Source organism: Thalia democratica, chromosome 1 (assembly GCF_965202585.1).
Source record: "Thalia democratica chromosome 1, ktThaDemo2.hap1.1, whole genome shotgun sequence".
Taxonomy (NCBI): Eukaryota; Metazoa; Chordata; class Thaliacea; order Salpida; family Salpidae; genus Thalia; species Thalia democratica.
The window spans coordinates 65839285-65863225 of record NC_139165.1 but is presented as its reverse complement, the minus strand read 5'-3'; the positions used below and the strand labels follow the sequence as shown (position 1 = coordinate 65863225).

At 24.7% G+C, this 23941-nt stretch overlaps 1 protein-coding gene and 1 long non-coding RNA gene across 2 annotated transcripts; both read right to left on the bottom strand.

Annotated features, from left to right (window-relative positions):
- Window positions 1-203: 203 nt before the first annotated feature.
- Window positions 204-2454, bottom strand: LOC145846655 (uncharacterized). The gene is made up of 3 exons (XR_014370821.1): window positions 1885-2454; window positions 1500-1683; window positions 204-487 (listed from the first exon to the last, which is right to left on the bottom strand). It is a non-coding gene; the product is annotated as an uncharacterized LOC145846655 (long non-coding RNA).
- A 12651-nt stretch (window positions 2455-15105) lies between these two features.
- LOC145834062 (P-selectin-like) lies at window positions 15106-22955 on the bottom strand. Its single transcript, XM_082941398.1, has 9 exons — window positions 22825-22955; window positions 22119-22270; window positions 21579-21694; window positions 20363-20466; window positions 19325-19421; window positions 18285-18430; window positions 15913-16074; window positions 15580-15685; window positions 15106-15312 (listed from the first exon to the last, which is right to left on the bottom strand). Exons 1-9 carry the CDS (start codon window positions 22877-22879, stop codon window positions 15285-15287), a joined length of 966 nt encoding a protein of 321 aa, XP_082797524.1. The 5' UTR covers window positions 22880-22955; the 3' UTR covers window positions 15106-15284.
- Between the last annotated feature and the right edge of the window lie 986 nt (window positions 22956-23941).

The window sequence follows — 23941 nt, the reverse complement described above, 5'->3', positions numbered from 1 at the left end:
ATGTACAAAAAATTTAAATAAAGTTAAACTAACAACAGAGATTTCAAATTTCTTAACTTTTTATAAATAAACTTTCATCATAATTGAGAATGATGCCGATCAACAAAAGACTAAAAGTTAGGTTTAAAATCTATATTTTTAAAATAATGCACACTTAAAGATACTTTAATACTGAATTAATTCGTTCATATGATTTTAAAATCTACTGTACATAAATTGTTTATTTTAAAATTGTCGAAAAAAAAAGAAAATACAATATCTATTAACATAATTTATTTCAATATGATTTTTTTAATTTCAAGAGCAGAGAAAAACATACTTAAAGTTTTTTATTAAGTTACATTATATAAAACCAGCTGTTTATTACAGGGTTTGTACACAAAACTTTGCATTTTTAGATTGACATTGCTCAGTTGAGACCGAAATTTTCCGTAGTCTTTGTTTGTTGGTGTCCAGTTTAGCTTACAATCAGATGAAAAAACATAACCTATTAGATTAGTTGTATTTGATTAGCTTACTAATACTATAAAAATTTAGTTCAACTTTTATTTTTCAATTTCAAAATATTTAGTTAGATATGACCCCAGAACAGTAAAAAACAAATTAATAGCTTTCAGACCTTGAATTATTATGTGATTGCAACAGACACTTTTTTCAAAGTGCGAGCTCACTTGATGTTAATAATTAAAATAACATTAACTACATCAACACTGATAGACTTACTACTACCCACACACTAAAAAGTATACTCACCTATTTGTAAATAATTCTGGGAAGTTTCTATTGAAAAATACACTATTCGTAAGAACTTTAATAAGATCTACTGAAAAAAAAATCTAGATTTTTTGAAATTCACAAACTTTTAATTATTTATATTTGACATACTGCCTAAAAAACCAAATGCTTATTAGAAAGAATTTTAAATTTTATTTAACACTGAAAAAACATACTCTCAAAATTTTTTAAGCATTTGAACAGATAATACTGAAAATTTCCAAAGTTTAGTAAAACTAAGGCTATAAAATCCAAATTTTTGTTCAGATTACATAAATTCTTAATTTGATAATCAATACAAAAAAAAAGAAAACAGATTATAATTTTTTTATTTTAAATCAAAAATATTTCAAACTTTTGAAGTGAGAAAAACTGACTTTTTGCCACTTTTTTCCAAAAAAAAAAACTGCTTTAGCCTGACACATATTCACCTGTTACTAATTGAACTTATAATTTTTAAACCTTAGTATTGTAGTTACTTTGCAAAGAAACTAATTCATTCTCCATTAAATGTATTAAGTAACTGTAAAAGTATTTATTTTGTTCTCAATAATTGTTTAGAGTTTAGACTACTTAAAAACTAAAAAAGCAAATAAAACAATCCGGAAAATATTATGTTACTAATCAAAATTTTACAAAAAGGGACTAAAAGTTTTATGATGTAAATAATAATATTCAATCATTATAGTACTAAGCCTAAAAGTTTACAATTAAAAACATTTAACCTATGCATACTTGTTGTTTTTAATATCATCATACTTTAATAATCCTTTCCTCATAAACTTTTATCAAATGTTTAACATGGTCAAGTTTAGCATGCAATCTCTGCCATTTACGTTGCATTTCAACAAAATTGTTTTTGTTTTTTATAGGCTTTATATTCTTTCTTAGATTTTTTGTAGAAGCTCCCTGTAAAGTTTGATTATGTGTATATCTTAAAAAAAATAAAAACTAAGATTTAGGTATATAAGTTGTTGAGCATTCAATATATTTTGTGCTTCAAACGTTTCTCCGGTTAAAATAGTTAATTTGTAAACAAAAATTATTAGATTACATTACAACTTAAAATTCAGTTTTCAAAAATACATCATAAAAAAGCCAAACTAAAACCTTTTTTCTCTGCTTCTGCCATTCTTTAGTTTTCTCATCCAAATCAGCAATAACTTTTGTATATTCTTCCAAGTAGCTAGTATAAGTTTGATAGTTTTCATTGAACCATAGCTTATACCTTTCGTATTGATCATCAGATTCTATTTCAGAAAAGTCTTGTTTGTAGCTTTGATCCATTTGGAGATGTTCAAGCCATTTTTCCTTGCTTTCAAATAAGTTTTCTTTTGATTTTAAAAACTTTAATTTATTATTTTTTTCATTAAGGTTACCAACATTTACTAATTGTCTATCATTGTTTATATTAACATTGGTAACTGTGCTTGCATCTTTTTTTATTTTCAACAAGGGTTTTATTACCTTGGTAACTGTTAATATTTGAAACATTTTCAGTTTGTAATGTTTGGGAGTCAACTTTGCTTATAAATTTTGTTTTTGTTTGCTCTTTTAGTTCAGGTTTTTTCGCATCCTGAAAACAACTTGAATGATTTGTTTTATTAAAATCTGACCTTTTACTAAACTCACTTTGATTTTTGTTAATTTTAGTTTTATTGAGTGAATTTTTGTTAAAATTTTCTGTTTTACTGTTTACTCCTACAGAAGAATTATTCTTAGACTTAAGAAAATTCCCAAAATTCTAATCTGTGCTAGGACTCAGATTTTGCGAAGGTGGCCGAGGCAATAACAAACTTTCAGGCTTCAATTGAGTATTATTTGAATTATCTGTAACACATTTTCTTCTTTCATTAGCATTTTCAACTTTTGAATTATGTTTTAACAGCATTTGTTTGACATTAGACTTATTTTGTTGGCTGTATTCAGGCCAATCAGCTTTAACAAGATAAAAATATTGTTCTTTAAGGCTGTAATTTTGTGTCTTTGGGTCATAGTCGCAAACAGTGCTAAGACATTTATTTAATAAGTCTCTCTGCTGCTTGTCTGTGAAAGACCACGCAGATCGTGATAAATTTCTTAGTTTTTCCATTAATGCTTTTCTTTTTCTAGGCATAACAATTAATATTTGTGCTATGTGTTTTTCCATTAAACTATCGTTTTTACAAAACTCAGAGAAATTTGGCTTTCTCAAGCTAGCAACAGAACTACTTAGTGATTCAGAGCTGTATTTAATTTTTTTAACTTCATTTTTAAAAAAATTTAAGTCAGGTTTATTGGAACTATTTTTTTCATGACAGAAAGGTCTTTTGCGGTTAGCTAATAAACTAGTACTAGGCTGTGGTTTAGTAGAACTTAAACTACTTGATTTCAAACTTTTTCTAATGCTTGAAACAGAATTAGTTGTTGTACTTATAAGATGATGATTAGACCTCACAGTTCTTGAACATTTAATATTTTTTCTTTGGTGTAAATCTAGTTCCTTGGTTCGAACTCTTTTTGCTTCAGCCTCAGCAGTTTCAACTTTTTTTTTGTTGACTTAAATGCATCACTGTTACCTTGAACTTAAATCTTTTGTTGTACTGAACCCAAATCGGAAAGCTTTTTTCCTGAAAGTTTAAATGTACTAAGGGAGTAACTGAGATTACTAAGTGAAAGATTAAAAACAACATCTTTATTTGTATCATATTTGATAACAAAGCACAGTTTATTGTTAGTATTTCGAATTGTTAGTTTTTTGTATTCATAAGATGACTCATTATAAAATTGAATGGCTCTCTGGTATGCTTCTGTTACTTTGAACTGACATATTTTGTTTACTTTTGATACTTGGCGCTGTAGTTTATAACTAAATTCTGGTAGTAATGAACTTGTATTAAGCATCTGAAAAAAATAACTATTAAACTACAAATGTTAGAGAGAAAAAATTTATGTAAAAATTTGAAAGTTGGATATATTTTTATACAAATTTTACTAAACTGAAATATACGAATTACAGGGTTGCCACTCGTTTTTTCAAAGTTTTTTTCCAGGTTTTCCATATTTCTTCCAGGTTTTTAAAAGTACACATTTTTAAGTCTATTTTTAGTTTTAAATTAAATTCTATATAAGAAACTGTGTTAAATAGTATAAAAACATTGAAAAGATACTGTAAAGTTACTTTAAATAAGTTTTTTAATAAAAAAAATGTTTGATGATGACAAAAAAATCTTGTTTATATGATAGATTTTTTGTTTCAAATCAAAATTTTACCACTGAAGATATTAAAATTAATTAAAATTCCAGGTTTTTCCAGTTTTTTTTTTAAATTTCTCAAATTCCAGGTTTTTACAGGTTATTTTTTCCTAAATTGTCGAATTCCAGGTTATTCCAGGTTTCCAGGTAAAGTGGCAACCCTGTTTTTAGAATTGTTTTCGATTTTCAGATTTTCTTCCAGGTTTTTAAAAGTAAATCTTTTTATGACCAACTTAGGTAGTAAGTTATCTTGAGTTTATAGATAGATTTAATCTACTGAAATATACTGTATTGCTAAATATTTTTTTTTATTGCAACCTGTACTAACATTTTGAAAGATGAAATACAATGCAAAAATACAATGCAATGATAGAAGAAGGACTAGAAATCAGATATGCTTTATGTGTTGCTTAGTATACTATTTTGTTGTTTAATAAAGATATAAACTTTATTGTGATTGTATAGTGAAAATTTAATTGGAGTAATAAAATAAAGCTAATAATAATAATAATAAAAGTTTTACTTTTTTGATTTTTTACGATGACTATGTATTGAAGGGTTTAAGTACCTATAAGTGTAACATATAAGTGAAATTTGTAGTTAAAAAAGCATTCCACTACACAAAGCTGGTCTTTCTGCAAACTAATTTTGCAACTTTGGACTGACATTGTCCCTACTCTTAGTTAGTCAAATAATGTTAAGCTTATTAATATATATAACAAAAAAAAAATATTAGTATATCTGCTTAGGTGTAGTTAATTAATAATTGGACCTTTTGTTTTTTTCTTAATTTCAAATTACTTTTTTAGATGTGGCCCTTCAAAATATCATAAGAATTAGAGTAGTTAAAACTTGAATTGTAACAAAATTGCTAGAAACATATTTAACATTTTACTTTCAGAATGCTGGCTCACTCTATCTTGAATTCAACCACAACTTTTGAAGTTAAAAAATAACCTTTCTTAAAATAAACAGGGTTGTCATAGATTTTAAATATTTTTTATAGGTTTTCTGAAGGTTTGTGAAAGTTAAATTTTACTTTGTCCAAATTTGTCTAAAATTAGATTTAGGTAAAAAAAAATGTTTTAAAAAGTTTAAAAAATTGAAAAAATTCTGTAATGCTACTTAAAAGTATTTTATTTTAAATAAATTTTAGATGATACAAAAAATTGTTGGATTTAATAGATTTTTCAAGCTAATTGAATTTTCACTGATTTACATTCAAAAATTGTTAAAAACTCCAGTGTTTTCCAGGTTTTATGGAAAAATAATATAAAGCAAAAAGAAAAAAAAAGAAAGCTACTACAATTAGGGGTAGGGACTAGGGAGTACTTGGGTGATGTTTTTAGGACACATTTTAATATTTGATGAAGAAGAATTAAAAAAGATTGCAAAATAAAAGGTTTGCACCCCAAAAATAACAAATTTTTTGATTTTACGGCTTATATAGTAACAGAGACACTTATACATACTAGTCTTAAAACTTATATCTTAAATAAAGACTTATAATTATAGGCAAATATTTGAAGCTTTTGATATATTATGATGTCATAATCACACAAAATATGCTAATTTGTCTGTAAAGTGGTACTTTTTTCTAATATAAAAAGTGTTTATAAAGATTTAAAATACATTTTAAATCACTTTCAGTTATTATATATTACGATTATTGAGTAAAAGTAAAAAATTATAACTTTATATTATAAGAACTACATGTAAATTTACAAAAACTAGTGCAATTTTATACAAGGGTTTCCACACACTTTGGGTACTCAGGAAAATTCATGGTATTTTTTAATTTTTTTGAATATCAGGTAAACATAGGGTGTTTTGACTTTTTGCCAACTTCTGAGTTATGTTGAAAATTCTTAACAAGGTGTGTCTCCAGGCTGCTCAAGTTTTTAATTGCCAAACAGGTAGAGAATATGGATTTAGAAAATTTTGTTTGTTAAATCCACCACATGCGTATGAGGTCAACTTTATAACTAATGAAGACCTGGACGGAGTCCTAGCCAATAACTTAGAATCTGAAAGGCATCTTGCTGGATTTAGAAAGCAAGTAGCACTGGCAAAGTTTAGGAACCAAAGCTTCAGCAAAAGGGATAAGAAATTACTGTTCATTACTTAAATCTGATTCTTTTAAACTAAATATTAAAAAAAAGTTGTTAGACTTCTGAATGAGATGGATCAAAGGTGGGTAGAAGAATAAAAAAGTTACAGATAAGGAAGAAATTGAAAAGGGGAAGAAAAAGGATCAATACGTGCAGAAGCCTCTCAAATTGTGTAAAAGTTAGGCTGGGCCTGTAGTAAGGGTGGAAGAGCTGCATTCTATTTTAAAATCTTATTCTGATCAAAATAAAGTTGTTGTTTGTAATGAGTTAATTTACCTAGAGTCACACAAATCTTAAGTTTTATACAATCCACAAGTTTTTAAAGAAAATGGTATAATGGAAGGACTTCTTAACTTATGTGCTCTTGTTGCAGAAGATGATGAGTGCTCTCTGTGTTCTTTACCGATAAATGCTGATGCATTATTGATTGTAGGGGCTTCTTCCCCTTATATACAGAAGGAAAAAATGAAGTTGTTGTGGGAGGGCACAGTTATGCCACTTTAACTACTTAAGGGTCATCAGACACAAGGTATATTGTTACTTGTGAAGGTAAAAATGATGATGAACCACCTGATGAGTGTTCAAGATGAAAGAAATTTGAAGTGGAAACACCTACCTAAACGTGATTTGCTAAACTTGTATTTAGATTATATTCTTGATTGAAAATTGATGGGGAATGGAATGTTTCTAATGAAAGATCTATTACTTTTTCATTGAGAAATCATATCCAATAGAATTATTAGTCAAAAGGATGTTTTTTAAAGACAGTTAAATGATAGTTTTTTGTAGCTTTATGAGTATTATGCTTACCTAACTATTTTAAACTGATAGTCCATTATATTTTATTAATTATGTGACAGCTATTTTATAGTATTATTTCTATAAGTATCAGTCATTTTGCAGTAACGTTAAGTTTTAATACTAAATGACACAAGGCAATATTTGTTTTAATTTTCAATGTTCTTTATTTCTTTATTAGTCTTTATTTTGCAATCAGTAATTTAATGTTTAATGCCATATAAATTTTTAATGTTTCCTTTATGTCTTTAAGCAAAATTACAACTTGTAACAGGATATCAAACTGCATATATGGATGTTTATTATGGTTAATAGTGTGGGTGTAAAACATACTAATAACCATACAAGTTTATCAAGTTAAGTATCCTACATACATGGGTTACAATTGGTGTCCTCTAGGTTTATAACCAATAGTCTTTAAGGTATCAGTTAAATAAGACCGAGACAATATTTTACCAGCTTATTACCTTTTATTTTAAGGGCATACTTTTTAAATTTTTATCTCACATTCTTACACTTTTGTTATTTTTATTATTTAGTGCATTATATTTAACAATAGTTTTAGAGAATTTCCATCATAAAGCTGCATTTAATTTTTAAGAAGCAGTACTCACATTTACTATCTGCCTTTTTAAAAGCTCTTTAGGTTTAACCATAACCAGAAAGACATAGGAGCTTGAAAAAACCATTAGAATATAAGGGGTTATATTGATAAAAATTCCACACAGAGATTAAAAAATAAACCACCAATAGTATTCACACAACTTAAGTTTTTAAGTCACAAAAAGTAAGCGACTACATTCTAGTCAAAATAAACTAAAAAGGTACAAAGACACACTTTAAGTCCTTAAATCACAGAAAATAGATGACAAACTAAAAATCAAATAAGTCACATAGGGTATTGTCTCAGTTTTAAATCACAAAGTCGCAATATATCTGGAAAAATTTAGTCTAAAAAGTCAGAGTAGAACTCACAAAATTTCAAGTCCACAAAGTCAAAATAGACCTGACAAGTTTCAAGTTCAAAAACTTAAATAAAACTGACGAAATTTAGTTTAAAAAGTCAAAGTAGAACTGACAAAATTTAGTTCACAAAAACACAGTAGCAAACACAAATGTTTTTGGCAAATTTTTTTCAGGTTTTCAAAATTTCCTCCATGTATATAAAAGTACACACTTTTGGGTTTATCTTTAGTTTAAAGTTAAGTTGAAGGTAAGAAACTGTGTTAAATTGTATAAAAACATTGAATAGATACTAAATTTATTAAGACTAAAAAAATAATCTACAAGATAGATTTTTTGTGTCAAATTGAAATTTTACTTTTTAACATTTTAAAATTATTAAAAATTCCAGGTTTTTTGGGAACCCTGCAGTAGAGCTGACAAAGTATTAGTATAAATATGTCACAAAAAGTGGTGACCAATTTTAAGTCACAGTGAGTTATGTTAAATTTAATGTAAAGCTCTTAATAGCATAATAGAAAAATACAATATTTATTAATAACTAAGACAGGAAAGACCAGTAAAATGCTATAAGTGAAATGACCAGCAAAATGCTTATAAAAAGTCTTATAAATATTTCAAGTTTGTCTGTTCATGTTTTAACTTTATATAGTTTTTTTATAAGTATAAATTTTATAACTAAAATAACTGCATTTCTACAACTTATTGCCCTTGAAGGGTTGCAACTCTCCATGGTTTATACCTAAAACTATATTGGGTGACCTTAAACTACCCTTAGTCATCCTGAGTATTTTTAAATGCTCAAAAGTTTTTTGCCTCTGGTGCAAACTAATTACACCTCATATTCTAATGAAGCCTCATTAGTAAACCTCATGTTTCTTATCTTCTAAATAACAAAAATAAAAGCTGTATGTATATACTTATACACTTGATGTTTAAATATATATGATATTTTTAAATAATTAAATATAGAAACTGGATCAAGTAAATCTCATTCTATAAAAAATGTACTATGAGATTAAAAAAGAAAATTATCTTGAGTCAGCCAGAGTTTTAAGAATACTCATAAAATCCTGAGCTGTCCTGAGTCAGCTTAAAATTATACAAAAATTAAATACCAAAAGTTTCACTGAGTATCCTGATTGCATGGCAACCTTATCCCTGGTATTCAAATTCACACCAATGGGGGAAATATCACCCTGGTTTAAATGGTTAGAAAACTTGAAACTATTAATGAAGTGCTAACAATTTAAATTTTACCTAGGTTATAAAAAAATACCCAACTAATTAGAGTTATTCGAAAAAATTAGAGAAAGACTATCTTTTTACAAGAGTTCTATAGTTGAAAAAATTGAAAGAATAAGTGTTATCTAGTTGCTTGAACACAGAAGGTATGATTAAGTTTTTTTTTTGTCTACTACAACGTTGCCAAATAAAGGTTTTAGAGAAACTTTTCCAGGTTTTCAAGGTACAAGCTTTTGGGTCTTTTTTTTAGTATAAATTTAAGTTTAAGGTAAAAAACTGTCATAAATAGTATAACAACATTATAAAAAGACTGTTACGCTACTTTAAATGTATTTTTTTTATTTAACAAAAATTATGATAACACTTAAGCATGGTTGCCACTCAAAAAGCTGAGAAGAATTTCCTGACTTTTCCTGACTTTTTCCTGACTTTTTACCAAAGTTTTCCTGACTTTTCTAAATCAAACTCTTAAACTAGACTTATTCTAAAATACATAATCTAACACTTAAAACTATATAAAACTTCCAATCTAACTTTAATACAGGTTCTAAACAATAGTTTTTTGCTGAATTCTATAATCAAACTTCCAGTACATCACTTAAACCATCTGTGTATGATTGATGTTTGTAATAAACAGCTCTATTAGCAAAATTCTTGTATTTTTACCTTATAAACACAGCTTGTCTGAAAAACAAAACAATTTTTTAGCAAATCCTAGCATAAATGTATCTAGATAAACAAACGACATATAAGGAACTTTTACAATTAAAACCTTGAATTAATAACAAACTTTCACAACTAAAATCTTAAAACAATAACAAGTTTTTACAGTTGAAACCTTAAAACAATAAAGAACACAATTTTTTAGAATTTCCTAGTATAAATGTATCTAAATGAACGAAACGACATATAAGGAACTTTTACAATTAAAACCTTAAATTAATAAGGAACTTTCATTCAGAAAAATCTTTTTCAGAAAGCCAAGAATTCTTGAAATATGTAAACTTTGGCATAATTAAAATATAAAAAAACAATTAAATGCTGATCTGAAAAAAATAACAATGGTTAGTCTGAGTTTAAAAACCCAATACATAAAGTGTTAGTTTTCTGTACAAATAAATCTAATCTGACACCTTAATACAAAAAATAAATTTACTCTCTATCAGTAATAAGCTATTTATTTAACTAAAAAAGTAAACTTTAGTCAGATTTAGCATATAAGTTGTAAAATAAATCTAGTGATAAAAATTTAGCGTTTAAGTTAAAAATATCTAGTAATAAAAAGTATTTACTTAAAACATGTTTTACTTATATAAATTGTTCACTTAGTTCAATAAAATACACCCAATATTTAATATAAAATCGTTAAATAAAGAATAAAAAAGAATATACTTAAGTGACTGTAAAAAAAGACATAAAAAAGTAAACTATATATCTGTTGTATAAAATATTTCCTCTTATCATTTAGTATAAAGTTTGTAACAAATAAATATACTCTTATATACTTTAAAAACTTGAGTTACTCTCCAAAAAATACAAATAATAAGTAAATTTAATCTTGGCATATTATACCTCTCTTATAACTTATTTAAAAAATTTAAACAAATTTGAAAAAATTATAAAGAGGTAAAGTATACACATTAACTTGTTACATCAAATACTAAACTAACTGCTTAGTTATAAAGAACTCAATTGTTTACTTGAACAAAAAACTCTTTGATTCTAAAATTATGCTAGATAAACTTTTGTGTATATATCACAGTTTCACTATGGAAGTGTCCTTGCTACAGATCATAAATACTAAAAAGCTTACAAAATCTGCTTGTTCAAGTAGGGTACTTGTTCAATATGTTAATAGAAAATTTTTGCAGTATTATAAAGGATATTTTACTAATTTATACCAGCTGAAGGCATTGGAAATAAAACTAAATATTTTTGTAAATTTTTAGGAAAATTTTGAAATTTTTTTCTGACTTTAAGGACTTTTAATTAACTTTTACCACTTAAAGGCTTTGGAAAACAAGGAATTTCGTAAATTTAAACTGAAAAAATCTGACTTTTTTATTTTATTTTATCAAATTTCCTGACTTTTCCTGACTTTTTTCAAAACCCCCCATTTTTTCCTGACTTTTCCTGACTTTTGTAATTTTTTCAAATTTTTCCTGACTTTTCCTGATTTCCTGACTTTTCCTGACCGAGTGGCAACCCTGCTTAAGTTTATCCTAACGATAAATTTTTAATATTAATTTAAAATTTATTTACCTTTCTTGTAAAAATTGTTCAAAACTATAGTTTTTCCAGGTTTTTTAGTGATTTTTGTATAAAATTCCAGGTTTTTTGCAAAATTTCTCAAACTCCAGGTTTTTTAGCCTAAATGTTTAAATTTCAGGTTTTCTAGGATTCCAGGTTTTTTGGCAACTTTGCTATTAGTGGGTTTCAGTATTAGAACTTAAAACTTATACAGTTTTTATTGTCATCAATAGGACCCCAACTTAATGGTCAGATATAAACAACTTAACTAAATTCAAAATAAAAGTTTACCATCATAAAAATTTTAATGAAGAATTACATTCTTATGAGAATTTTCCAACTTTTACACTAACTTGGGGTTTTAAAACTTTCTCTTAATCTTAGTTTAGTAACTATAATTCAACTTCAAAGTAACATGCCAGAGTTAGTTAATCATAAAAGGTGGGATAAAATACCCTAACTAGCAAAAATAAAGTTTATTAAACACGAATAAATGTTTGCTCAAAAATATAATCTAATATAAATACAAAATTATATATATAGTATACAAAATTGAGTTATAAACCAATAGTAACAGTTACTAAAAATTTTAAATAATCTTTCAACTAAGTTGCTTCTTCAGGCTTCTAAAATAAATAATTACTAAGTAGTATTATAACTTAACGAGTTATATAACTTTAACTTTTTTTTTAAATTTAATAGAATATACGTTTTGTTCTTTTTGCATTAATGTCTTTTTTTTACTTAGGTTTTTTATTGTTGTATGATAAAACACCTAAGAAGTCATACCTTATTTAGGAATTACCTACTTTCTAAAATTTTAAAATTGTAAATACTCTAAGTTTTTATTTATATATGTTTATACTATAAGATTCACTTCTAAAATGTTACTAAATTTTTATATTTCTTTTAACAAGTGTAACCATTTTTTCGAACATAAGTTATATAAGATTTGTAATCAGTAAAATAATAATTTAATTTTGAAATTTTCAAACTTTTTAAGAAAACTGTGTAGTGTACTATTGGTTAGACATACTTTCGTATGTTTTAAATTATCTAGAATAAAAATGTTTCTACAGAAACTATTGGTATATTAATGTGAATATTTATTCAATAACGATATACGTGTTTAAAATTATACTTGAACTAATAAAAAATTGCATTTTAAAAAACGTATATATTAGTATATACTCAATTACAATTTGCAACTAAAATAAATTTCTTATTAACTTTTTTTTTAATAAACATTTCTGACACAAAATTTGTACTGTTTTTAAGAAGTAAATTTTATATAAAGATACATACCAAAGCAAAAAATTTATAAAAAGTGCTCAAAGTATTGTGTTGTGACTTGTGACCAGTTACCAGTGTTTTTAAAGTATTAATCAAAGTCATAATATTAGCTTGTCTAAAAAACAAAAAAGTTAGATACGAGTGTGTTAATTAATCGGTATATAATAATGTTGTGTTTCCATTTAAAACTTAGGTTTATTTTATTTGATTTTGGGCTGTGAAGTAGCTACTAGCTACTATTGTTTATACAAAGAACAAAGTAACAACACTATATAAATTTATCATTTTTTGTTATAGATAAAAAATAGAATTTTAGAAATATAAAAATATTTAATTTAACCAAAATATTTAAACAAAGCGACACAATAAACACAAGCAGTAATCTCGATTAGTAATACTTTTTCAAAAGATAAAAATTTGCTTTACTATTCAAACACAAACTTTAATAATAAAAGTAGACTAAGGTGTTTCGTATTAAAAACTTTACAAATATGAGAACTTATAAATTAATTTATTGGTGTTATACAGTTAGTCTTCTTTCTTAGTTTCAACTTCTAGTAAGTTTTAAAATTTTATTTTTATAAAACATGATTAGACTATACTTTTTAGTCACACTATCTGAATATTATTTATAAAAGTAGTATATTACAAACGCAGCTTTAAAATTTGTAGCGATAAACTAAATTTAATTTTATATAATAGTAAAATATATTTTTCAAAATTATTTAAGTTTACGAATTAATGTAGCGGTATCAAATACTTGAATATATAAAGTTATTTTATTTATTCATTTATTTGCTTGTTTTCAAAACCTAATGGGTCATTAATTTTTTTGAAAACTAAACATTTTTTCGTTAAAGCAAAGAATATAAAAAAAGACTCCTTTTATTAAATAACGAACTTTAAACAGTGTGTAGTGAAATAATTATTGTTCTTAAATTTATGTATACAGTTGCTTTTGCTCACTAAATGTCTATTTACTTTTTGTTTTAAGCTTCACTACTCCAAGTACCTTCAATCTTTTTTAGAATTAAAGTATAAATAAGATTTTAGTTCTAACAATATATGTATTGTTTTTTTTTTTTAATTAAAAATATGTTTTTTATCCTTTGTCTTTGATTAGTAATCTTTTTTTTTTATTAAATTTCATTTTTATATATTAAATTTCAACCCTGAATTAATACTAATAATATAACTGTTATTTTGAATACTGAAGTGAAAACAAACGATGCTTTTAGGTTATTCTATGTTTTAGAAAAATCAGATCCGGATTCCGTTCTGTTGTAAATTAAAATAAAAGTTTTATTTAATTATCACAGTTTAGTTCCGTATCGACTTTCGTTTTCCAGTTGAGTTTATAGATTAAAAAATATCATTGTAAAACAAAATCCATAAAAAAGTCGTAAAAATACACAGTTATATATTAAAATAATAGTTTAATACATCAAAAACATTATAGTAGCTTTAATCGATTTTTTGGTCAACAAATACTTTTATCAATATTTTGTAAATAAGATTATTTTTTCGTTTAGTTAGTAAAAATTTAAACTACATACTTCTAAATTCATATTTTTTATTAACCTAATAAAAAATTAGTTTCAGGTGTATGTTGGATTTAACGTGTAAATTTTTGTTTTCTATATAAAAGATAGACAAAAAAAGATATATAATTTACTTTAAGTCTATTTGTACATGTGCTCATACATCAAATTTCTCTAAGCTATGTGTACTTTGATTTTACGAAAATTGACAAACAATACATAAAATAGTAAAGTTTTTTAATCTTATTATAAATGGTTACATGACAATTCAAATTCAGAAAACTCAAACTCAAACAATTTAAATTATTAAAAAATTGTTAAAGAGACCATGTGTCAAAATTTAATATTTGTTAAAAGAGGTTGTATATCTAAACAATAAAGTTATGATTATAAAAAAAATCTCAAATAATTGATTATTAAATAAGAATAATTTTTAATTACTACAAATTATTACATTTTAAGAATAGTTTTAGCCATACCTCAAATAAATACTTAAAATTTTGTAAAACGAATAAAAGGTCTATAGGTATTAATTAGACCTACATACTATTTTTGTTTTTAAATATATTTAACTTTTTTAGTTGTGTTCTTAAAAAAATTGAAGAGTTTGATTAGTCGTGCACAAAAAATAAATAATTATTACTATTTAGAATTATTTATTGTATAAATAAGTACTTAATTTGATTTCTATGTAAAGAATAAATGTTTATATTGCTTATTCTTACAAAAAAGAGTAGATAATGCTTTTTCGGAATGGTCGTTAATTCCTGATAAATTTTCTAAAGAGTTTAAGACACATCATAATAATAACTTTTAGTACACTTTAATATCCTTTAAAAGATAAAGTATTTTATTATGAAACAAAAGTATAAAAACAAAACTTGCACAATTAAGTATAAAAAGATGTTGGTTTATTGTTTTTTTTTACTTTAATTCAACTGCTAACTTTCGGTAAACTTGTTAACAAAGAAAAACAAAATAAATTCATTCAGCTTCTCAACTTTATTGTTCGTCAATCCGGTTTTACCTTAATTAGTTCAGGTTTTCGTCATTTGCTTTTATAATCAAAAAGCATTCACTTTTTAGTTTTGTCTTTCTTGTACCTTAAAATTAATTAGATGCGTAATTCTTTAAGTTTAATTAATAACTATTATTTTAAATAACAGTTTGTATTTTATCAACAAACTTAATCAGAACTACTTTATAAATATTTTGATAAATATTAAATTCGAAAAACTTTAAAGTTAAACACTTAATAACTGCAGACTTAAAGTAATCTAGCTAATTTTGTTTAATTTGAACTTTTAATTTTACACAATCCTTTTATAGTTTAATACTAAAAAAATAATAACTAAAATTCAAAAACTAACCGAAACTTCAATATAGTCAGGCTAATAAAAACGACTAAAAAACACGATGAAAGTGTTGATAAAGCGATCGTTATTTCGTATGTCCAGAACTTATTTCTTGATATCACTGTTTGAAAAATAAGGTCTAACATTAGTCTTTAAAGTCTTGAAATAAACTTTTATAAATGTTTAGTATTTAAAAGCTTACATTTTTCAGTCTTAACTAAAAAAATTACGTAACCAAAACCAACTATTTTTGAGGTTTCAAGTTTAAAGTTAAATACTTGTTTAAAGTATAAAAATCTCATAGTAAAGAGATAATAATTCATAGTAGGTTGAACTTCTTCGACATACATCTACATGAAGGCAGTTGGTAGTTCCAAGAATTTTCACCCAGACAAATTACGTATGGTTCACCTACCAGCTCGTATCCTTCACTACAGTTGAAGTTGAGTCGATCTCCGAATTTGAACTTTTCAGGTGCTGATTCCAAACCAGGGTTGTAGCACCCTTTAACTACATAAAAAACTTCAAAATTTTAAGGTTTTAATATTGAAAAAAAAAATCAAGCAGTTTTTTACAAGAATAATATCGAGTTTAGGTCATCTGCAAAGTCTTTTGAATTCTTAAAGTAATCATTATAATTCTATCCTATTCAAAAATTTTATTGATTATAAAATTGCTTTATACAAATAATTTTTATTCTTGTAGTTGTTTTAAGTATTATTCAGTGCAGGTAGTTACAATCTTTAAAAAAATAGTTAATATCAATGGTCTAGGTTATATTTATTTTGAAATCATTCTTAAAAATTTTGACTTTTGAAAATTAGCTAATTTTACAAACAGTTATTTATGCTTTATTGCTTTTGTTTTAAATTCAAGAAAAAATAGAAGCAGTAGTTAGTTCTACCATTTTTATATTTAGTATAAGAATTATAATTACAAACAAGATATTACAACATTACTTAGTAAAGATCTCGTTTTTGTCTAGAATGATTTATTTCTGTTAGACTAAGCAGCACATTCGACGTGGAGTACTAAATAAAATTCAGCGTCAAAGCTAGGAAAAAAAAACAATAATTGTAGGCTCGAACTAAAGTTTGCAATAAAAAAAATCAATTTTTCATCGATGATATATATTATGTATCAAATACTGATTATTAATAATAAGCATAGACGTATAAAAAATTAATGAACTAAATATTAATTTTGATACTTAACTATCAAAACTGTCATTTGAAACTTTTCTAAACTTTTGAAAATGTTTACTATTTTTAAGTTTTTCAAATTTTTCTTTTAAAAATTCGTTAATTTTTGAGCTTAAATTTGTGTACTTATTTTATTTTTGTTTTTAAATGTTTTTTTCCTACTTTTTAACTTTCATTCACTTTTATTACATTCACTTTTAGTTAAAGTAATACGAAAAACAAACATCCAAATGATATTTATTTTCTTTTTTCGAGTACCTTACATTTTAAAACTAATATTTTAAGCTGTAAAACTATCCAAAAGCGTTGTTCAGAAAAAAAATAATCCATACAAATTAAAATAAAGACATTAATAAAATTGAGTCTGTGCAAAGTTTTTTACCCGTTTTATATGTAGTCGTTTTAACATATACAATACATCATATAATGATATATTGGTTAAAGTTGGATTGAAATCTCTAAAATATAGAAGATGGGAGTTTGATTTGTTTGCGCTTTATAAAATTATTAATGGAAAATATAAGGTTTTTTCAGTCAATTTTTCAGTTTTTCCCATAATAAATATCAGTTAAGAAGAAATAATTAGAAAAATAAATGTAAACATAAATTTAACAACAGTCAGTGGCAACGTTCATTTTTTCACAGAGCAAAGACTATGTGGAACAAGTTACCAAAGAAAGTAGTGTTGTGTGAGAGGGCGGTACACTTTCGCTTGATACTAAAAGGATTTAGTTTAGATGTGATAAGTATCAGTAAAATTCAGTAACTTTCCACTAAACACAACAAAAAAAAATTAAAGTTTTTAAAATATTTATTTCTTCCACATTAACTACTGATTTCTTCATTTTCAATTTGTAATATTAATTATTTTTTTTCCCTACGCCTCCCTCCTAAAAGACTACTAATTTAATTTTGTTAATTTTGTACAAATGTGTTTTTATGTAATAAGTTATCGCTATTTATATCAAGCAAATAAAGTTAAACATATTAATTAGCTTTTTTTGATTTCAACTTTGTTAAATCTTTTTTTATGTTTGTTTTTTGTTGAATATAAATGGATTTATTTTTACTTTTCTTCTTATGTGTCCTGTTTAAGTGGCTCAGGTTTTGATGCCCGAGTCCAACTTGCACAATAAACAATGTAATAATAATAATAATAATAAAAATAATAATAATAATAATAATAATAATAATGATAATAACAATAATATTAATAATAGTAACAACAATAATACAAAAACAACTAACGTTTCTTCGAAATAAAGTTTTTAAAAAGAAACAGTTAAAATTATTTTAAATAATTTAAATTGAGAAAATAGGCTAGTTCTAAGAAATAAACAAAAAACTTAATAGCAATACGTTACTAAAACTTTTTTTTAATAAAAATTAACAAAACTTAATTCGCTATTTATACTTTGTTATACGAATACTCTTTTTTTTTTGAATTTAAAGATAAAAACGGGTGTTTTATCTGTACACAAAAGTATAGTCGATCAATAAAATATTGTAAAAAATTACCTTTATCGCAAAAGACTCCTGTCCAGTCTTCAGTGCAGTTACATGTGAAAGTTTTGTTAGCTTTGTTCTCATCACACGTCGCTCCATTTTTGCATAGATCCTGTCCACAAATTGTTTTTTCATCTTGGCAATAAGTTCCCTCATAGCTAGTTTATTAAATTTTTCTTGGTTAAATATGAAAACACGTTATTTTTCACGGTTTTGTTATACTACTAAAAGTGAAGACTACCAGAAGTAGATGTTTTATTGAGTTATTTGTTTTCTTAGAAAGAATAGTTTCTAGTAATGTTTTAAAACAAAAGATATAAGTATAAGAGACTTGAAAATTACGCCTTAAATGCTTTAAGTACCAAAAAAGGGGTAATTTGTAATACTCGTATGTACTTAACAAGTAACAAAAAGTGTGACTATAAGAAAAGTTTTAGCATATGTTTTAAAACATTTAGTGGTTTAACATTGAGTTTTTGAAATTAGATGTTCATACTTGTATATACTTTAGCAACTAATGAATTATCAACTTTTGCATATAAAATTTCTTCTAATCACTTTGTAATTTGTTGTCAATATATTTTTTAAAGTCTTTAAGGCGTTTATAAACAATCTAAAGACAAGTAGCAATTTTTGAACGTATAACAACAAAAACTTAAATACTTTTGCGAACCACGAATTGAGTTTATCAAGTTTTAGAATTAAAATGTTTTGTAAAGTTTCAATCATTTTAAAATAAACATATATAAAACAATCATTAAGACGAAAACGGTTTTATTGATAACCAGAATGGCTAAAACTTCATTAAAGTTGAAATCAATGCTCTATCCAAAAAAAATTTTGTTACTTAATTTTTCATTATAGAAAACAAAATGTACAAAACTCTATAATGTTGTTTAAATGATTTCAGTTTGTCCAAAAAAAGTTTAATTTTTTTTGTTTTGTCAACAGTTTTTAGCAAAAAATAGTGAAGAAGTTAAACAGAAAGTTTTTAACATCATTAAGTTTAATATGAACACTTACTTAAAACAGTTTATAAAAGCACAACTAACTTTTCAGTACATTGACAAACAAAACCATAAACACTTTCACTGCAGTTACCTCCATTCAAACAAGGATTTGGTTCGCATCTGGTGAAGTTTTCTGTGACTATATATAAAACTTGTTGATAGTATATTACTTTTAGTTTTATAAAATTAATTTAATTAGCTTTTGATCGTGCAACATAACACAAAATAGAGTGTTACCAATTATTTAAGACCATGTTTGAAATTAAAGTTAAAAGAATTAAAAGTTGAACATAACATTTTTTGCGCTATAATAGCTTATCTTTTTTAGCTTAAATGTTAATTTTATGGTGTTGTGTTTAAAAAGTATTTAACTATTATATGTTTAAATAAGGTTAATATAAATATACTAAATGCATTACCATCATAAACTTTTTATAAGTTGAGAAAGTCTTTTTACTATATTTTATTGTTTTATCGAATAAATTTATTGTATAGTAAACCTATTTTTATTTTTGTTTAAGTCTTGCAAAGATGAGCTTGAGATATGGAGGTCATCTTTTGTGCCTTACAAAGTTTTTTTAGCTAAAAATCGGAAAAAAATTACGCTCTAGAGCTGTAAAACTTATACTTTTAAAACTTAGCTGCTTTTTTCAAAACGTTTAATCTCAATTTTAGTTTCGATATAAAAAGAAGAAAGACTACAGTACTGCTGAAAGTTTTTGTTTGATAGTTTATAATGTTTTGTTCAATGATTTACTCATACTATATAAAAAAAACTATACATACATTTAACTTTTTTAGTAATAAAAATTAAACGATAAAAAAGCTCGAAATTAAAACATTTAGTAAATATATACAATAGACATGCACAACCTAAGAAGAAAATCTATTTCAAGAACAATTTTTATGCATCAGTTAGATATCTTAAAATATTGCCTAAAGTTTGTTTTTACTCTTTTGTTTTAACTAAACTCATTTTTCAAGTAAAAACGTCCTTGAATTTGTAACTAATCCTGTGTTATTTATTCTTATAACATTATTTCTATCTACAAAGTTTAAAGAAAAATACAATAAACAAACAAGTGTATTGAAGATTAAATCCTCGAAATGTGATTGAGTCGTCAGAGCGAAAAGAAACTGAGAAATCTCCTTGACCTTTGAATGTTTCATTTGGTGTATAATTACTGTTAAAAATGGCACTTAGTATTGTATGTATAAGATTGAAATTCATTTATTTCATAATTAACTTTAGTTTGTTGAATTAGTATCAGGTAATCTCTTGTAAAACTTAATGTTAAATTATTCAAGTAACTGAAAGATTTCTCCGGCTAAACGCTGTTTGGCAATAAAAAAGTTTGAAACTCTTCCATTTCTTCTAACACATTTTAGTGTAAAAAATTAATTGTTTTATTTTCTATACTCCAAAAAAATGTTTTAGTTTTCAAAAACTAATAGAAAAAAAAATCATTTCACATATAATTATACTTATTATAAATTACTACTGTAAGCACTACTTGATATCAGAATAGCTTGATAACTATTCCCAAAATATCTATTTTTCAAAAAAATACTCTAAAATTTTTACAATGAATGCAAAATGTTAATACATATTTTAGTTACTTACTTTATGTGTTTAAATTTACAACCTCCAATAAACAAAGTTTATTGTATAAAGGCTTTATTCTAAAGAAACAAATTATCTTTCTGTAAATTATACTTCTTTAAGAAATATTTTTAGTCTAAAACAAATTAAAAAACTTCAAATAAAATATAAAAAATGAGTTTTTTGTTTAAATTTAAAAAAATGTAAAGTTTATAAAATGTTCTAAAAAAGCTGTTGCATGCAACCAAAAGAAGTTAGGGATTGATGCTAAAGGATAATTATTTAAAAAATTGCAATAAAAGTGCAGTAAGTATAACTTAAAGAACATAGTTTATACAGACTATTTATTAGTTTTCCTAAGACTTTTGAAAAACAGTTAAAAGAAAAGGCTAACAGTTTTTATTTTGTAAGATTTGCACGTTTTTGTTGCAAAAAACTTTAAAAAAATCTAACAAAAACTTAACAAATTTCGTTTGCTATTAATATGGTATAATTTTATTAAATTTAATTTTAATGAACAAAAAGTTCTTATAACATATATACTACGGAAATTTGAAAACTAATATCATTATGTAGTTTATATAAAAAAAGTTCAGCAACAAAGTGGTTTTTTCAATTAGTTTGATTGATAAAATATCTTCTTAAATTTAGAAAACAAATATATTTTTAATTAAAAAAAAAATAAAGACTAACCCACACAAAGTAATACTCCTTCGTAGGGACTCAAATTTTATAATAAGGTTGTCATAGTTACAGGATCTATTAGATCCGTTTGGACCAGGCTCAATGTCCAAGTCTAACACTCTTACCTTTAAATAACCTTTTAAGTAATTATATTTTTTCATTTAGTATAGTTGTACTAGGTTTTTTAAAGCAAAGTTTTTTTCTTGGCTAAAAATTATAAATTTGTATCTTCAAACACAATTATTACTTTTTTCTAACAATAAAGCAAAAAAATAAATATATGTATTTTTGATTTAACTTTTCAGCTTCTTTTATATAAAACTGTTTATCTATAGAGTTGTATTTAATAATTTTATATAGCGTAAAACCTAGAAATAGTATATTCAGAAAAGTAAAATTTTAAATGACAAAATTACTAAAGGAACAAATAAACTTATTTATCAGTCAGTATCATGAGGTAAAATAATTTCTTTTATTGTTGTTAATATATTAGGTAAACACTTATTTAACACTGTTATTAAATAAATTCATGTTATCTAAAAGAACTACTTCTGTAAGCAAAGTGTGATTTCCTTCTTTATTCCATTTACAATTTATGTTCGGTGGGTATGTGGTATTGTTAAACAAACTGTAGTTTGGACTTGATATAGTTCCTCTGCTTTCATTGAGAAGCTCGTTTCCACATTTATTCGTAGATTTTTCTAAGTAAGATACTAAATTTAAGATTCAAAGTTCGTAATTTAAAAATAAAAGCTTAATACAATAATGTATAGAGTAAAAATTATCAATTACTTACAGTATTATTGTAGCAGTTATACTATCCTTAATTTTATTTTAATAACTAATAATAGTATGATTATTGTTGTTACCGTACAAGGCTTTTTTTAAGCATATTAATTTTATAAATAAACAAAAACAAATTATATGTAAACGTGAGGACAACAGAAACAAGTCTTTAGTTAATTAAATTGTATTTTTTACATTCATATCATTTATTATTGTGGTTTTCACCAGACAATAGTTGACTCGCAAAATAAGTTGTTGGTTACGTATCTAACAAAGTTAAAAAATGTCGAATTAAAAATGAAATTTTTAGGTACTCTTCTAACTAATTGTTTCTAATATAAAAACTTACAAATTAGACTGTTCTTTTAGTTATATAGTTTTTATGATTTGTTGAAATCACAACCAATTATAAAACGTTTACATAAATCTATTTTTAACAATTATTTCAGTCTTATAACAGCAAACTAACCAGAAGATCTCACCTTGGCTACTAAAAAAACTAATAAAATATTTAAGTACTGCATTATGAATCTATGAAAATAAGCCTTTTTTAAAGCTTAAGTTAAATAAAATCAACTCATTCGAGACAATACAAAGTTCTTTATCTTAAGTGGAAGTGCTTGAACACTAATTAGTTGATTAGTGTTGAGTTTGTCGCGCAGAAGTTAAATAGACAATGGCTGGTGATTGTTTAAAAGACTCTCAGACATAAAAAATTTTTTTTTAAACAATTAGCTGTAAAGAGGAGGGGCTGACCTTACCTTGAACTCTAAAGCGCTCTATCGAAATAACAATAACAAGTTTTACGTTCTTAAAGCTTATTGATAACTATAATTTGTTAATATTTATATTTAAATATATTGTTAGTATGAATTTTAATTTAAAATCAAATAAGCATTAAGTTATATATGTATATATAAAGTATCTGAGGCTTTTTTGATTGTAATGTTTTATCTTAAAAAATAAATAAGTATGTTTATATATTTCTGTGTTAAACCCTAAACGAAACAAAATTACAAAAATTAGATTAAATTAAAACAAAAAGAATAAAAGGAAAACGGTGCTACACTGAAAACGTTGAGCTTGTGCTAACCCGATATAAGAGTAGAACATTTTTTTAAACAATGTCTGGTATATAAAACAATTTGATTGAAGTTTTCTAATTTGTTGATTAAGTTTACCAACAAAATTTTTTTGTAAGGATTAAATAAAAAATACGAAAAATTACTCATCATATTAATCCTTTGAAAACTAACTACTAATGTTTGTCTATAAATATCATGTTTAACAAAGTTTACTTTTAAATGTGATGCATTCATAAAAGTTAACCTCTTTGAATTAAATTTTATAACAAAAGCTGTTTATAATCAGCGATAATAATCGTTTATTAAAATTAAAAAAAAACGTATTTCAGCAAGTTTACACTTATAAAACACTTTTAGTAAGAATTAGTATACTTGATTTTAATTATTAAGGTTATATAGCTAGTTATATTTTTTAATTAGTTACTTCTGGTAAACACGGCTTTCTATTACAAAAAGTTAAACATTTTTTTTGACATTTAGTAAAGTATAATAATAGTGTTT

Coding starts and splice junctions, on each gene's coding strand:
- LOC145834062 (XM_082941398.1), bottom strand. CDS start 22,879: ATGCAGTACTTAAATATTTTATTAGTTTTTTTAGTAGCCAAGGTGAGA. Junction 19,422..20,362: donor ATTTAATCTTCAATACACTT/GTTTGTTTATTG, acceptor TTTTATATATAG/TCACAGAAAACTTCACCAGA. Junction 15,686..15,912: donor CCAACTGCCTTCATGTAGAT/GTATGTCGAAGA, acceptor TTTTTCAAACAG/TGATATCAAGAAATAAGTTC.